At 42.9% G+C, this 14,410-nt stretch overlaps 1 protein-coding gene across 3 annotated transcripts; it reads left to right on the top strand.

Annotated features, from left to right (window-relative positions):
- The first annotated feature begins 4,363 nt into the window (after positions 1 to 4,363).
- LOC140305452 (uncharacterized) lies at positions 4,364 to 14,108 on the top strand. 3 transcript variants are annotated; one of them, XM_072384341.1, is made up of 11 exons: positions 4,364 to 4,470; positions 6,646 to 6,750; positions 6,861 to 7,016; positions 8,783 to 10,259; positions 10,522 to 10,575; positions 11,526 to 12,333; positions 12,421 to 12,624; positions 12,732 to 12,792; positions 12,876 to 12,997; positions 13,084 to 13,235; positions 13,695 to 14,108. In XM_072384341.1, the coding sequence occupies exons 1-11, from the start codon at positions 4,375 to 4,377 to the stop codon at positions 13,793 to 13,795; spliced, it is 3,336 nt and encodes a 1,111-aa protein (XP_072240442.1). In that variant the 5' UTR covers positions 4,364 to 4,374; the 3' UTR covers positions 13,796 to 14,108. The 3 variants fall into 3 exon arrangements, with proteins under 3 accessions (XP_072240442.1, XP_072240441.1, XP_072240440.1); XM_072384340.1 differs by having other exon boundaries at positions 12,729 to 12,792; XM_072384339.1 differs by having other exon boundaries at positions 12,714 to 12,792.
- The last annotated feature ends 302 nt before the right edge of the window (positions 14,109 to 14,410 follow it).

The raw sequence follows: 14,410 nt of genomic DNA, 5'->3' as shown, positions 1-14,410 counted from the left end.
GAAATGAACTCATTCACAACTTTATAGAGGTAACAGAAAACAAGAGACTGCTGGAGGTTGTTGGAAGATATACAAAAATGCCATCTAGTTGCAAAAAGGAGCAACTGCATGTTTCTCAGTGTGACTCATAAGTGGAGATTTTCAGCCTCCAAATTAGCCCAGAACACAAAATATCTTATGTTAAAATTAAAATAAAGTAGATTTTAAATGTCGGTATCTAAATTTCAACTAGTAGTGTCTTTATAAGTGAGAGGTGTTTAAATAGTGTTTTTTATGTTTACATACATCTAATACATCTAAACTATGCCCCTAAGGGTTTAATTGACTTTACTTTGTTTATTGGGCATTCAAGCAAACGAAATAAAAAATAACAAAAATGGTCTTAATCTAAGAAACCATTTTAATAAAAAGAGGAAGCTTTAAATGGAAAGTTATGAGTAACAGAAGTGAATAAATCTTCTTTGAAAAGAAAATGTAGAAAGAGTTTTCCATGTGGCAACGAAAACAATAAAATATTACAAAACAAAACTAAAAAATGTAAGATAATGCAAACATAATCGCGTAAAAACATGTGTGAATAGAAAGAAAATATAAAAACAGTGAGAGCTTTATGCCCTCCTGCCCCTGCACACACCTCACCTCACCTGTAATGTGCCTTATGTTATCACTGTATATTTTACTATTTATTTATCGTTGTTCAGCGCTTTCTTTTTAAGTTTTGCTTTCTTTTTCCCTTTTTTTGAATGTCAATATTTTTTCTACTGTGTGTATTATTTTATTCTATTATTTTTCTACTGTTTCAGCTTGTTGCAGCGTCAGTCCCTGAGGATTGAAAATATATATTGTAAATTGACAATAAAGCTGAGTTGACTTGACTCATTCTACAATTAAAGCTGCCGCTGCTGGAAAGCAGCAATTTCTGTAGGATTTGAGCCTAACACTCTCTGGCCTCATGACCCGAGGGTCCCTGCAGAGAAGTGTTAATCTGCTGCAGCCCCTGACTGCGCATTCAGCAGAGTTTAGCTTTAATAAGACTGATACAGTCACCAATGCAAAGCCCTGAAATGAAGCACCAAATCTTAAATATGTTAACATCGATACACAGATGTTTTCACTGTTGAAGCTGTAGGTCAGGCTATTCGTTGAGATTTGAGGCAAATAAATATGATGTGTAGAGTGTCAGTTATCTTATCTACTGTGTACAGTGAATAGAACAGTAGCAGAAGTTAAGCACCGCTTCATAATCTTGATGTTTTGTTGTGCTTTGAGCCTGACAGAGGAGAGAAGTTGGAGCAGGTTGTATCCAAAGTGTGAGGAGTCTGAAGTAACCCAAAGACAGAGAGAGTTGCTCAGCTGACTGAAGGAGGACCTGGGTCCATCTCTGTGTATAGTGCCTGGTTCCCACAGTGATGCATGGTATCATGGAGTATGATGGTGGTGGGAGTATTCAGTGGGACTCCTCTTGAAGTCCACTGCCATTTCAGCAGTTTTGAGTGTGTTCAGATGCAGGTAGTCATGCCCTCACCACAGCTCCAGCTGTTCAATTTCAGCAGTTTAAACTGTCAGATCTCCTGTGGTGTGTTTCTTTATGCAGGGAGGGGGGGACACAAATCTCTGGGGGCTGCCAGTGCTGACTACCCGGGATGTAATGTGTCCTCTGCATTACCTGCTTTCTCTGGTCTGCAAGAGCACATCCACTGACAGGTGGAGGCAGACACAGTGAGATTGTTGGGTTTGTAAGTCCTACTCAAGCACTTATAAATCTCGTAAAACTAATCTGTGTTCTCGAATACTGTATATTTAAAAAATGTTAACAAAAAATTGTCTTATCTAACCACCAAGTTTTCTCCAGCTCTGCCAAACTCACTCGTGTGAAGCAGTTATCAGAAAAATGAGGACCCGCAGCCTCTCTGGTATTTTTGATTAGACACTGAGATGTCTCCAAATAAACTGAATCCACTTCTATTCAGTTTATCTCTTCTGTTTCATCTGTGGATAAGACCTGAAGGCTTGAGACACGACTGCACCACTGGAATCAGCTGATGGGATGGCTAGGGTTATAGTTAGAGTGAAAAACAAATTACTTTTGCAGTGAATTTTAAAATATAATCAGAAAGAGCTGAAAATTTTGGTTTGGATAAGTGCTTTCATAACGGAAATATATCTTAAAAATTGATGATGTCAGAGGTAGCAAAGTCCGGAGCTGCATCAGATGAAGCAGAAAAAACAATTTAACAAAGTTCAACTCATACACTTCAAGCTATACCGGGGAAGTTTGTGAACCCTAAGACTATCTGTATCTTCGTTGCTTTGAAGTACATTGATCTTATTTTGTGATTATTCCCAGGCCTGAAACTGCCCTGGAACACTCGGGGGATGAGATACTGCAGTTCGCGACTTTGGTTTCCAGCCTTGCCCGGCACCGTCTGCTTTATGGTTGCATGACATTTTTTGTGGGATTTTGATGGCATTTTCATGGCCTCTTCAACATGAAATTCATGTTTATGGCTGTACATGTGCGGGGTTCACAGTGAGATTTGTTTTTATTACAGTGGAGTTACATCCCATATCTGTTGGGTGAGTCATAGAGCAAAACATTGGCCAAATTCTCAGAAACTAATGTGAATACAAGAGATAGATATGCTCAATATTCACTTTGATACAGTACAGTCAACAGTATAAATACCTGAAAACATTTAAATTAATGTCAAGACTGAATTTGAATAACAAAATCTCATTAAGAGCCACTTCAGATCAACTGAATCAGTAATTCCCATGTGAAGCCTATTATTGACAAGACTATAAATGCTAATCAGAAGTATCAATATTCCAAGATCTGAGCATGCTGATAAACTGTTTGTTCTGGTTATGTCACATAAATTAGGAAGCAGAGACATTCTTTACTTTGATAAGCTCTTCAAGGAATGATTAACGCATTGTCTAATGTGATATGATCCTGCTGATGTTAATAACTGCACTGATCCCACAGAAAACATGAGCTTGTTTAGCAAATAATTATGCAACGCAACAAAATCTGCTAACACAGTCATGCGGATGGCACACAAATCTGCATCACCATATCCCTAGAGATTATAATCCTTTACAAACACTCATTAAGGGCCTTGAACAAATAAACAACTGGATGTTCCATGATTTCCTTCTGTTAAACCGAAAGATGTCGCTGTCTTTGGTGGCAGTCAAAAATCAGTGATGAAGTCAGTCGACTATCACCTGACGAATACTTTAAGGATGCAAAGACTAACGTGTCAGAGTGACACATTTGGATCCGACAGCTGCTGCTCGAGTCCTCAAGAAGACGAGAAAAGTGGATCATATCACTCCAGTCCTGAGGTCTCTACACTGGCTCGCTGTCCACCAAAGAGTTGATTTTAAAATACTGTTGTTGGTCTATAAAGCTTAAAATGGTTTAAGTTTCTGTCCGCAGAGTTAGAACTGAACACGGAGAAGCTGCTTTCAGTCTTTATGCAGCATATATGTGGAACAAACTCCCACAAACTCAACGTCGGTTCTTGCTTCTTTTAAATCAAATCTTAAGACTTTCCTGTTCACCACTGCATTTAGTTAACCAATTTAATTAAACTTTCACAGCATTTTATCTCCCCTCAGTTTTATTGTAATTCTTTATTTACTATAAATTCTCTTTTAATATATGTGTAATATATTTCCCTGGCCTTGCCTCTGGTGAGTATTGTTTCTTGATGTGTATTTCAACTTGACTACTGTCTGTAAACCAAACTTCCCCTCTGGGACATCACAGTTTATTCTCACCCTGACATATTCATGATATGTTTAAAAAGTTGAGCTAACTCCCACTTACACTGTAAATATTCTCTCAATAAAAGGCTTATAAGGTGAGTTATTTAGTCATTAAATTCTGCTGTTGATTTGCGAGTGTCATTTGTGTCATTGAAACGCTACATTATGTCACATTTGAGCTACTAAATGTGTGGTTTTAAAAAAACTACGTTGAAACCTGCAAAATATTCTGATTTAAATTAAGAAATTAAAGTAAACTGCGTGCGTTTTTTATAAATATGAACTATTCTTTCAATAGATCTTTACGTTTTTTTGCAATAGAACAAACTCAAAAGACGGTTTTATGGTCAGTTATTGGTGTGTCTTGGAGGCTAAATGAAAATAATTCAAGATAATAAAAAACTAGATTAAAGACCAGATAAATCTCCGAATCAATGCGGAAATCGTGATATACTTCCAGCTGATCTGGCGTCAGATTTCCTCCCGCCGTGTCGCTGCTTTTAACCAACCTGGCGGTTACATACTGATCTCAGATCGGGGCTCTCTGCCCGCTCTCAGCTGGTGACCACGTGTCTCCGTCCGGCCTGCCAGTGGACCATGTGGAGGAGCAAGATGGCGGCGCGGTGGAGGGGGGAAGACGGCAGTTTAAACAGCAGCAACAGCGAGTTTATGGTCTCCAACACCCTCAATGAGGTACCGGTTTCCTCTCTTTAGCTAATTTGACATAACATGATCCACACAGGGGCGTTTTTCGCTGCTATAACTGGGCGTGTTTCACCGGCCCCGCGAGGCCACATGCGCGCATGGCGACACGTGGCTGAAACTGTAGTACTACCGAGGTGGTGATCGGGGAGATGGCTGAGCTGATCGATTAGCCTCAAGTTTGCACCACGTAGGCGAAGAAGCAGCTAAATTACAGGCTGCTTACAGCTGTTTCCTGATTATTTACAACATTATCTTCTCGGTTGTGATAAAAATAATGTTCATATTGACGCATTGAAACTGACAGGAGGACAGTTTGTTCCTCTTGAAGAAGATGTTCAGATAAGGCTGCACCCTGCGATGTTTCCCCCCCGGATGATCCCTGTACTGTTCATGTGTGAAGTTTTTTAAAGTAGAGACCCACATTGATGCAGGCACAGATAAAAACATCCATCCTGACTCATTAATTCTTTAATTATCTGCAGGCCAGATGTTACACCAGCCTCAAACCACGCGCTCATCTAACCAGGAAATAAACCTTTCAACTCTTCAGCATAGGCTGCACTTTGTTCAAAGCACGTTTGCTTTTAGTTTGAGATTTAAATGTTTGTGTATTAAAACACGCATTCTGTGTTTCTAATACATTGACAGAATCCAGTTTCCACTGTATTTGCAGCCTAAATCGGTGCTAAAAATCATCTCTGATCACAGGTCCTCAAAACAAAGGAAGTCTGACATTAAAGTGAATACAAAACAGCCAAAAACACTAAGAAAGAAGCTATAACGTTTCAGGCTTTTGTTTTGTTAATCGATTATTATTCAACTTTTTTTTTTCAGTGCAAAAATCCTGAATCATCTCTCATTTATTTACGTTTTTCTTCCAAGGATACAGCTTTGGTTGTTTGTGAAGCCACTTAACAGTGACCTGTGAATCATTCAAGCATAAAAAGCCACCTAACTCAAGGGATGAACCAGTGTTGTGGCGACATATGAACCATCTCTTTATTTGTATCCATGAAACATGACAAATATAACATAGTTTAAGAGACAGAAAATAGTATTTTTACACCAATAAAGTGGATCTCAGCACGGTGTGCAGTGTGTCCTTAAAACATTTGAGGAAACTGGACAAATGGAGGACAGAAGAAGAAGTGTCAGGCCTAAAAAGGAGGAAAAAATCCAGCAAAGACCTGTCACAGGACCTGAGAGATGCATCTGGACCTTCAGCTGATCCATCTACTGTTGGCCCAAGCCTCGTCAGAAATGGTCTCCATGGAAGGGTGGCTGTCAAGAAGCCATTCTTAAGGAAGGGAAACAGGGAGAAAGGGCTGAGCTATGCCAAATGACACAAGAAGTGGACTGAAAATCAGTGGCAGCAGGTCTTATGGAGGGATGAATCCTCCCCAGAGCCCGGACCTCAACATTATTGAAGCAGTGTGGGATCATCTGACAGAGAACGGAACAAAAGGCAGCCCACATCCAAAGAAGAGCTTTGGGATGTCCTTCAAGAAGCCTGGAGAACTATTCCTGAAGACTCCTTAAAGAAATGACAGAAAGCTTGCCTAAAAGGGTTCAGGCTGTGTTGGAGAATAAAGGAGCTCAGACCAGATATTGACTCACAAGCTCCTTAAAACTGTATAAAATCTGTTTTTATTTAAGTTTGTTTCAATAAATCACTGCAAATATTTCCTGTTTTCCTGCTAATATGTCGAAATGAGGGGCGAGTCGAGACTGTCTCACAGGACTGTAGGATGTTTCAGTACGTTTGCCATTTTAGAAATATGATTAGCTTAGATCATCACTTTTCGATAAGAAAGTCGCTGGTCGCTCTGTTCTTGCAGATGAGATATCATCACGTTCATTAAATTCTTAATTTACGACCTCAAAGCGAGCCTCATCGCTGCTTTGCTGTTTTCTTCATAGTTCTGCTTCAGTCTTAGTCAGAACAGGCGGTTCTTCCTGTTTATGCTGCAAAAGTTGGAATCAATTGTTTTCCTGTTACTCAGCTTCTGGTCACACCCAAGAGAAGGCGGTGTGTTGTTGAGCAGCTGAAGGTGAAAGAGATCATTAATCTCGTCTTAAAACCCACCTGTTTGCTTACTCTGTACGGTCCGCACTGGTTGTTTTTAAAGTGGTAGCAGTATGATGTTTTTCCTGTGTCTGCAGGCGGTCCTGAGCAGAGGTGAGGTGGAGGGTGTCGACATGGACGCACAGTCCTGTGTGGATCACTCCATTTTGGCCATCTTTGAAGACTCCACTGTTGCATCTGGGGTGAGAGGCAAAGCTGATCAATAAGAAGAGGTCCAGTCAAGTCATGAGAGTGTTGGGTTTTTTTGTTTTACCAGAAGTTAAAGTGTCTAAAATCAGCTTCTGTGTTTCAGAGCAAGAACGATGCAGAGGAAGAAAGCGAGACGCTGCTGTCTGCCCTGACGGAGATGCTGGACAGCGTGGAGGATGACGGCAGGACCTTGTCTCCCTTTGACATCCTGCCAGACTCGGAGCTCCTCGGCCACTCGGACCACAGGGTCGACTCAATGGTGGGTTGAAACCATTATTAGACTAAATGCACAATCCAGAACTCATTGGAGCAAAGTACTTCTTAGATCTACTTTATTTATTCATACGACCTGTAAACAGTAATCAATTAAAGCCATTTCATTTAGACACGATAGCTCAGATAAAATCAAGCCTCGTAACTTTAACTTGAAGAAAAGGCCAAAGTTGACATTGAAATAAATTTATTTTATTATATTTATGAACGATATTCGATTGAAGCCTGAAAACAACTTCAAAGCTGAGGCCGATTCTCTGCAAAAGAGTTTATTTCAAACTACAGTTCAGATAATCTTCACAAGATGATGCCAAACGAAGAATCTGTGAGGTCTCCTTACATCAGTAATAACGCTGCCTTCAGTGCAGTAAGGAGCCTCGTCTGCTGGTCTCAGCGCTTTGGGAAGAAAAAGTGCTTTTCAGCCTTTTTTGAACCACAGCACATTTCTTACTTTGAAAAAGTCCTGAAAAGATGAAGAAATGAGCACACAAAGCTCTTCTTTGTTTTCAGTTCTTATAATAGTCACATTTGAGGAGCTCAGCCTACATAGATATGTTGTGAAAAATGTTGAAATAGCTCTGTTTTCTGGAATGGGAAACTCCTTGAAAATAGTCAGTGAAAAACAGTTTCCATCGCTGTGTGAACTACTGTCTTTCATGTAGTGGGTCGTATTTGAGCTACCTACTGACACGCAGGAGGATTTACTTACTTCCTCACTCTGGTTGAAAATCACGGCTCTAGATGGCAGACTTCAGCATCTTCTTCACATCTCCAGCAGAAAGCATCTTGCTTGTGTGAACAGCGACTTTGGGAAAAGACCAGATCAAACGTTTTCCTGAACATCTCACATGTTTCATGTGTTTAATCAAGGTCTGCATAGCAGGAAACCTCCTCACGCAGACGACTCCAAACTTCATTCATGTGCTCACAGAACTGGAGCATCATCCGGGAACTTGAGCTTTTGTCTTCTTGGCTCGTGTGCAGTTGTGTTCTACACAGGTTGGATGTTTGCGCACTAGTAGATGTGGAAAGCTAGAAATGGCCTTGAAAGTAAAGTCGAAGGCCTGAAAACCTGCAGATTTTAATCATTTTAATCAAATATGGCCTCCTCATCACACTTCTTTTCTGACGCGGTCACCCAACTCTTCACATGGTGCTGAAGTCACGCCGCCACTCTGCCTTTAACAGTCCAGATGGTCATAAACGTGCCATCATCTGAAGCCTAAATGACTACATTTTTGGTACCAGAAACTCTCTGGTTTCAGTTTGCAGCCTGTTTTGTTTGTTTTCGTTCGTGCTGACCAATCACATTGAGCAGGACTCGGTTGCCTTCGTATAAACAGCCGTGTGGAGAGAACTTGAGATGAAATGAAATCCAGAGACCATGCAGACCGGATTTGTCTGCGTTCAAAACATTACCGCAGGACACTAAAACCTGGCTTGGATATTCGGTACCTGTTTATCCGCTGGAGCCCCCAGTTATGATCATCATCAGATGAGGAAGAGAGAAGCAACATCTTCAGGAATGAAGTGTTAAAGCATCAGTGTGGCTGATAGCTTAGAGCCCAAACAGGAACTATAGATGCAGTATTATTATTGGATGTATGACGGCAGCTGCACTACAATTTATTTAAAAAGAGGGAGAAATTCACTGATATTCTGTGATCATTAGCCTATGGTCGTATGATGATACAAAGACATTTCCATTGTCCTGTTATCAAGCTTTAGGTTTGTCCTGTCGCTTCTCTTTAGGAACTATCGGCTGCCCACAGACTTCGACCTCGACCCAAACCGCCAAACACGACATTCAAAACCAAGACTGATGGAGAAGACGACCGGGAGCGCAAAGCAGAGACAAATGGTCTTCCTCTGATCTTTAAAAAACAAAGTCAGATGTTTTCCTCAAAAAATAAGAGAGCAGAGGCTGAAGTGGAGGTTTTTACCTCAACCTCTCTTGTGAGCCTGGTTAAGCTCATGCACTCCTACAGTCTGAAGCTGCACGTGGAGGAGGGCGACGGATTGAGGAAAAATGACTCCTTCTTCTCTCAGGAAGAGGTGTGGAGGTATGAACGCCCCAGCGGGGAGAGCGATGAAGAGATAAATGTTGTATCTGACGATGAGGCAGCTGTGAAAGAGACAAAAGAAGAAGATGAAGCAGATGTAAAACGAGATAAAAGGCAACTTCTGAAGAGCGTGTTGCTTAATGGGAACTCGTCCAAAGCTGCGGCATCCAGAGAGAGGAAGAGGGTGAGCTTCGGCCCGGTTCAGGTGACTCTGTTTGATGAAACAGTGGAAAAGGAATTAAATGACGAAGGTCTTATGAGTGGGAACACAAGCGAATGCTCTTCAGTTCCTCTGAAGAGCACAGAAGCACTTGAACTTCCAGCACTGTCCGCCGAAAGAAAAGACGACAAGGCTGCGGTTCAAGAAGAGAGGGTTAGAAAAGGCGAGACGAAGGCTAAATCGCTCAGCCTCCAACAATACAGGCAGCTTCGCCAGAAGAGACGGCCCCTGGTGGAGAAACAGGGGGACTACACCACCAAGTGGCCCTCTGTTTCTGAGGCCCCCAAAGAGCTGACCCCCATCCTCTGTTTTCAGGGGCAGAATCGACCAAAGATGACACCTGATCTCCATAAACCTGTTTACAAGACTTCAACCCATCATTCCACTCCACTGCACACCCCTAACCCCCCCGAAGCCACTTATCTACATCGTAGCGGATCAAAGCGCCCCAAGACTGAATCCAGAGTTATATCACCCGCTAGTCCACTGCCAGACATCAAAGCTAACCCAAATGTGACTGTGCCTCAGAGCAAGAAAAGTCCAGTGAAGAAGCTTCTTAGTAGTGATCCCCCAAATCCTGTTCTCCTCCCCATGCCAGTTCCTCAGATAGCATCACCCTCCACTCCAAACTCCTCAACAGAGCCCAGTGTGGAGTCTGTCAGCCTCCAAGATGAATCCTCAGCCGCAACTCCTCAGGGACAAGCAAACTCATCAGGGCCAAAGTCTCGTGTGTCGTCACTGAACAAAGATTTGAACCCGGATGATGCTGTACCGTCATCACAAAGTGGGTCTGTTTCACAGTGCAGAACACCAAAGAGTCCTCCCTCCCTCACACCGCTCCTCATTCAGCCTCCTCAGCTGGATCCTCCCAGATCAGACGCTCTTCACGCCGGCGGCTCATCCGAGAAACCATCCCCGCCTCCAACCGGCGGTAGAGCCGAATCAGGTAAACTGTGTAGGCACAGTGTTTGTTATTCAATCTCTAATGGGGCATTGTCTCAAACAACTTCCACCCATGGATTGATAAAGTATATCTGAATCCGAACAAGCGAGGTGAAGGTAGATTTAGAGATTATGGAAGAAAAAGAAAGCAGCCGTGTAGTTTCCCCTGTTTCCAGACTGAAAAAGAGGGAAAACAAACCTCTACATTTATCTTCTTATGTGTAGTATTCTTAGTATTCTTTTAATTGGTCTGTTTTCTCCATCAGGCATTGAAGCTCCTGATCTGACCAGCCTGCTGGAACAATTTGAAGAAACTCAAGGTGAGCGGACTGATAAATGACGATTAGCCAGCGTCTGTTTGGTTACTCTGTAAACTTCTCAGAGTCAGTCATTTAAAGGAAAGTCAGTGAGTCACAGCACACCATGAGTTCATCGCAGTAACTTCACTGCAGTGTTTAGCCAGTCTAAGCAGCAGTTTCCTGAATCCAAATCAAGTCATATTTGGATCATTCTGTGGACATGGAAGTGCTTTAATTCCTTCAGACTCCAGAGCTGCCAGGTTCGCTTATTATGAGCAACTTTGAGCCAATTTTTTGAAATCACAATCATTTGTCACTTGTTTTGGCCCTCTTTATATAAAATCTGGTAACGTCGGCTCCAGCAGATTTCAGCACAGAACATGAAGGTTGACACATTTTTGAGGAACCCGTGTTGGCTAATGCTCCATGTTTTTACAGAACTGGTTGCAATTCAAAGTGTGGATGGGTGCAGTTGCATTTGGAAATGTAATGTGGTTATGCTCTGTGATATGGAAACAGGAGCATGGATGGAGTATCCTATCTGCTCTGCAACTCGTATACATCATAATTGGAATATTGTCTTATTCATATTAAGCTCAGTTTCCAGAGAATGGCTTTTCATCTGCTCAGCCTTGTTGGTACTTTTTATTGTAAATGAACAGGCTGCTGCTTTTGAAGTTGTGTGGTTTGTTCTGAAGAGGTCGAACTTGGATAAACAGGTCGAGGTCCGGGTCGGTATGCAGGAATGTTTTATGTGGCCTCGGTGGAAGCATCCGGTGTGTGTTTCTTTTGATGGAAAATAGCATCCAACGTTTCTTTTGTCATAAAAAAGGAAAAAGGTTTTGTTTCAATGCAGCTTGTTGTATTTTAAAATGAAACTCAAATAGATTTAGCTTGGTTTTGGGTCGTAAAAGAAAATCTAGTGATTAAAAGATAAACTCACCTCTTCTCTCTTTTTATTCGACCCCCAGCCATAGAGGACTGCGATAAACTCATTTGTGCTACTTCACCTTCAAAAGCACAAGCAGATGGGCACAGACCTGAGCCTGCAGGGTCAGAAAAGACCTCCAGATTAACTCCCTCTGTGGAACCACTTGAACCTTTGAGTACTTCAGGGAATCTGCCGTATCTCCAGACTGTGCAGCCTGTGGATGTACCCGAGCCCCTCTGCAATGAAATTATCTTGAGCTCTCGCCAAGATCCGCCTTCAAGACGGAAAAATACTCCTTCCAAGGCCATTCAGATAATTGACCCACGTCCTTTACCGTCCAGGAAGATTCACATGAGCCTGTCAGGGTCACCTGCCGCTTTAACCCCCGCTCACGTGTTTTCATATTTCTCCAGCGATCATGATTACTGCGGGCCTGTGGATCGCTCTCTCGTCAGCGCCTCTCAGCGTAGCGGAGTTAAATCCTCTTTACTCAGAGAAACCACCACAGAACCGCAGGTCACGGCTCAGAATTCAAGAGCTGGAAAAGACCGGAAAAACATCTCAGATGGACAGACGGCGTCTGGGTTGCCACATCACTCAGAACAACCCAGGACCAGGTCAGACGCTGATCTGTTTTCAGGCGGCTCTGCTGCAGAAGATGGTGGAGCAAACAGCAACAGGACCGCCGCTTGCAGTCTTCCTACACCTCCGCCCAGTCCTCCTGCCAGAGGACGGGACAAGAGGAGACATCGAAGATCTCAACGGTCCGACTCTAGCTCCAGCTCCCGTTCCTCCTCCTCTTCCTCCTCCTCCTCCAGTTCTGCATCGTGTTCTCCAAAAAGACCGAGGTGCTCCATCATTCCTCCTGTGTGGTTTGTGTTTTTACTTCAACATTTGTGTGCTGGGTTTTCATTTTCGATGTGTTTGTCTCGCAGACTCCGGCGCAGGCGTTCAGAGAGCAGTTCGTGTTCATCGTCGCCCTCTTCCAGTGATTCCCGTTCCCCTCCCCAGCACTTCAGGTTGTCTTACTCCGGATACAGCAGGTCAAGATCCAGGTCTTGGTCCCGCTCCAGATCTCCATCGAGATCCCGGTCACCGTCCCCACGAATCTGCCGCAGACGATGGAGAGAAGTTTGCAGGTGAGTTAATCAGATCATATCATATAGATGAAACCATAAAAACCATAGCCAGCCTGGCTAATCTTTGTTTCCGTCTTCCTCTACGTCAGCCGTCGCTCCCACAGCAGCAGAGAGTCCAGGAGGCTCAGGAGGGAGCAAGAGTTGAGGATTCAGAAACTCAAAGCCATAGTGAGTACATTTTACAGGATGTCCGCAGATGTATGGGTGCTCTGTCTTCGGTTTGTAGTAATTGTGTTAATCTCTTCTGACAGGATGAGCGCAGGGTGGTGTACGTCGGCCGCATCGGCAGAACAATGACGCACGATGAACTGAGGGAGCGCTTCTCGCAGTTTGGAGAGGTGGAATGTGTGTCGCTTCACTTTAGAGATCGAGGGTAAGAACGCTCAGTTACAAACTTCTGGTTTCTTTATAATCAACAGTTTTATCACTAATGAAATCTGCCATTTCTGCCCCTCACAGCGACCACTTCGCCTTTGTTACATTCTACAACACGGAGGATGCTTTTGCCGCCATCGACAACGGTGGAAAACTGCGGAGGCCGGATGAGCTGCCGTTTGACCTCTGCTTCGGTGGACGAAGGCAGTTCTGTAACTCAGACTACGCTGATCTGGGTGAGACCTAAACTCAGAGAAAACACCCTGAATTTCCAGGTTTTCAGAGCAATAACTCAGTGTTTCTCGATCCTGGTGCTGAAGGCACCCCGCCCTGCATGTTTTCCATGTTTCCCTGCTCCAGCACACCTGATTCAAATGAGTGGGTCAGGTCTTTAAGCTCTGCAGAAGGCTGAGGACGACCCATTCGTTTGAATATTAAGATAACATTGATCAGCAGCCCATCGTAGTGGTCAGTCAGTGCCAGATCTGACGGGTATTTAACGTGATGAATTGGCAGTAAAGAGCCTCAGCGAGGTCAGACGGAGTGTTACACGATCGATGACTAACTTTGAATCAACTTTCAGTACAACAGGGTATAAAAATACCATTTGCAGCCCCACAAAGGTTTTATTAATGACTACTCCCTAAAATTGACTGAACTGTTAAGTGAATCTGTAAATGTTGTTTGTTCTTCAGATGCAAACAGAGGTGCAGACCCGCCCCCCCCCAGGAGCAGGTTCGAGGACCTCGACTTTGATTCGCTGCTGAAACAGGCTCAGAGAGGAATGCAGAGGTAGCAGAGCCGTGCAGCAACACAGGAGCAAAATAACGATGGAAGGACATCGACCTCAGGGCATCGTGCTCACGTTTATGTAGCAAAATCTCGTGTTTTTTCTGTTTTTCATGTTTGTCTTTAATACACTGCGTATGCATGCAATAATTAATTTGTAAAATTCATATAAGCAAACACGTCGCACTGTTGAAAGCATGAACTTTTGAGCTGTAAAGTTAAAATGTACAAATATGTAGCACTCACACGATTTCTGTTGCATTCCAAAGCACTATCAAAGATTTATATAATAAAAATAATAATGTTGTGTTTTTCCTCTTTTTTTCTCGTGGTTTCCTCACGTCTCCTCGTGGAAACGTTTTAGAGTTGTTTATGATTTGTGTTTGTGTTTAATGTAGCAAGAAACACAAACTGATTATTTTAAGACTTCAGTCCTGAGGTTTTCTAGAAAAAGGAGCTGTAAGTAAGCGCTTGAATGTCTCATATCAGGGTGTAAACTGTGTTACTCGGCTGTCTCCTTATCTCTGGCTCTCACTGCTTCTGTTTCTTTCTACAGCTTGGTAATCTCATCAACGTTACCTCAGAATAAGCCAAAAAAGGTCATGACATGAACACAGTTGCT

The sequence above is a fragment of the Leuresthes tenuis genome, unplaced genomic scaffold (assembly GCF_036924035.1).
Source record: "Leuresthes tenuis unplaced genomic scaffold, fLeuTen1.0.hap1 SCAF_4, whole genome shotgun sequence".
In the NCBI taxonomy this organism is placed as follows: Eukaryota; Metazoa; Chordata; class Actinopteri; order Atheriniformes; family Atherinopsidae; genus Leuresthes; species Leuresthes tenuis.
The sequence above is the reverse complement of the archived record's forward strand: the minus strand, read 5'-3'. Positions and strand labels throughout refer to the sequence as shown.

Excerpts from the sequence above, each read along its gene's own strand:
- LOC140305452 (XM_072384339.1), top strand. The coding sequence starts at position 4,375 with ATGTGGAGGAGCAAGATGGCGGCGCGGTGGAGGGGGGAAGACGGCAGT. Across the intron at positions 7,017-8,782 it reads ACCACAGGGTCGACTCAATG|GAACTATCGGCTGCCCACAG; the intron begins GTGGGTTGAAAC and ends GCTTCTCTTTAG. Across the intron at positions 10,576-11,525 it reads ACAATTTGAAGAAACTCAAG|CCATAGAGGACTGCGATAAA; the intron begins GTGAGCGGACTG and ends TTCGACCCCCAG.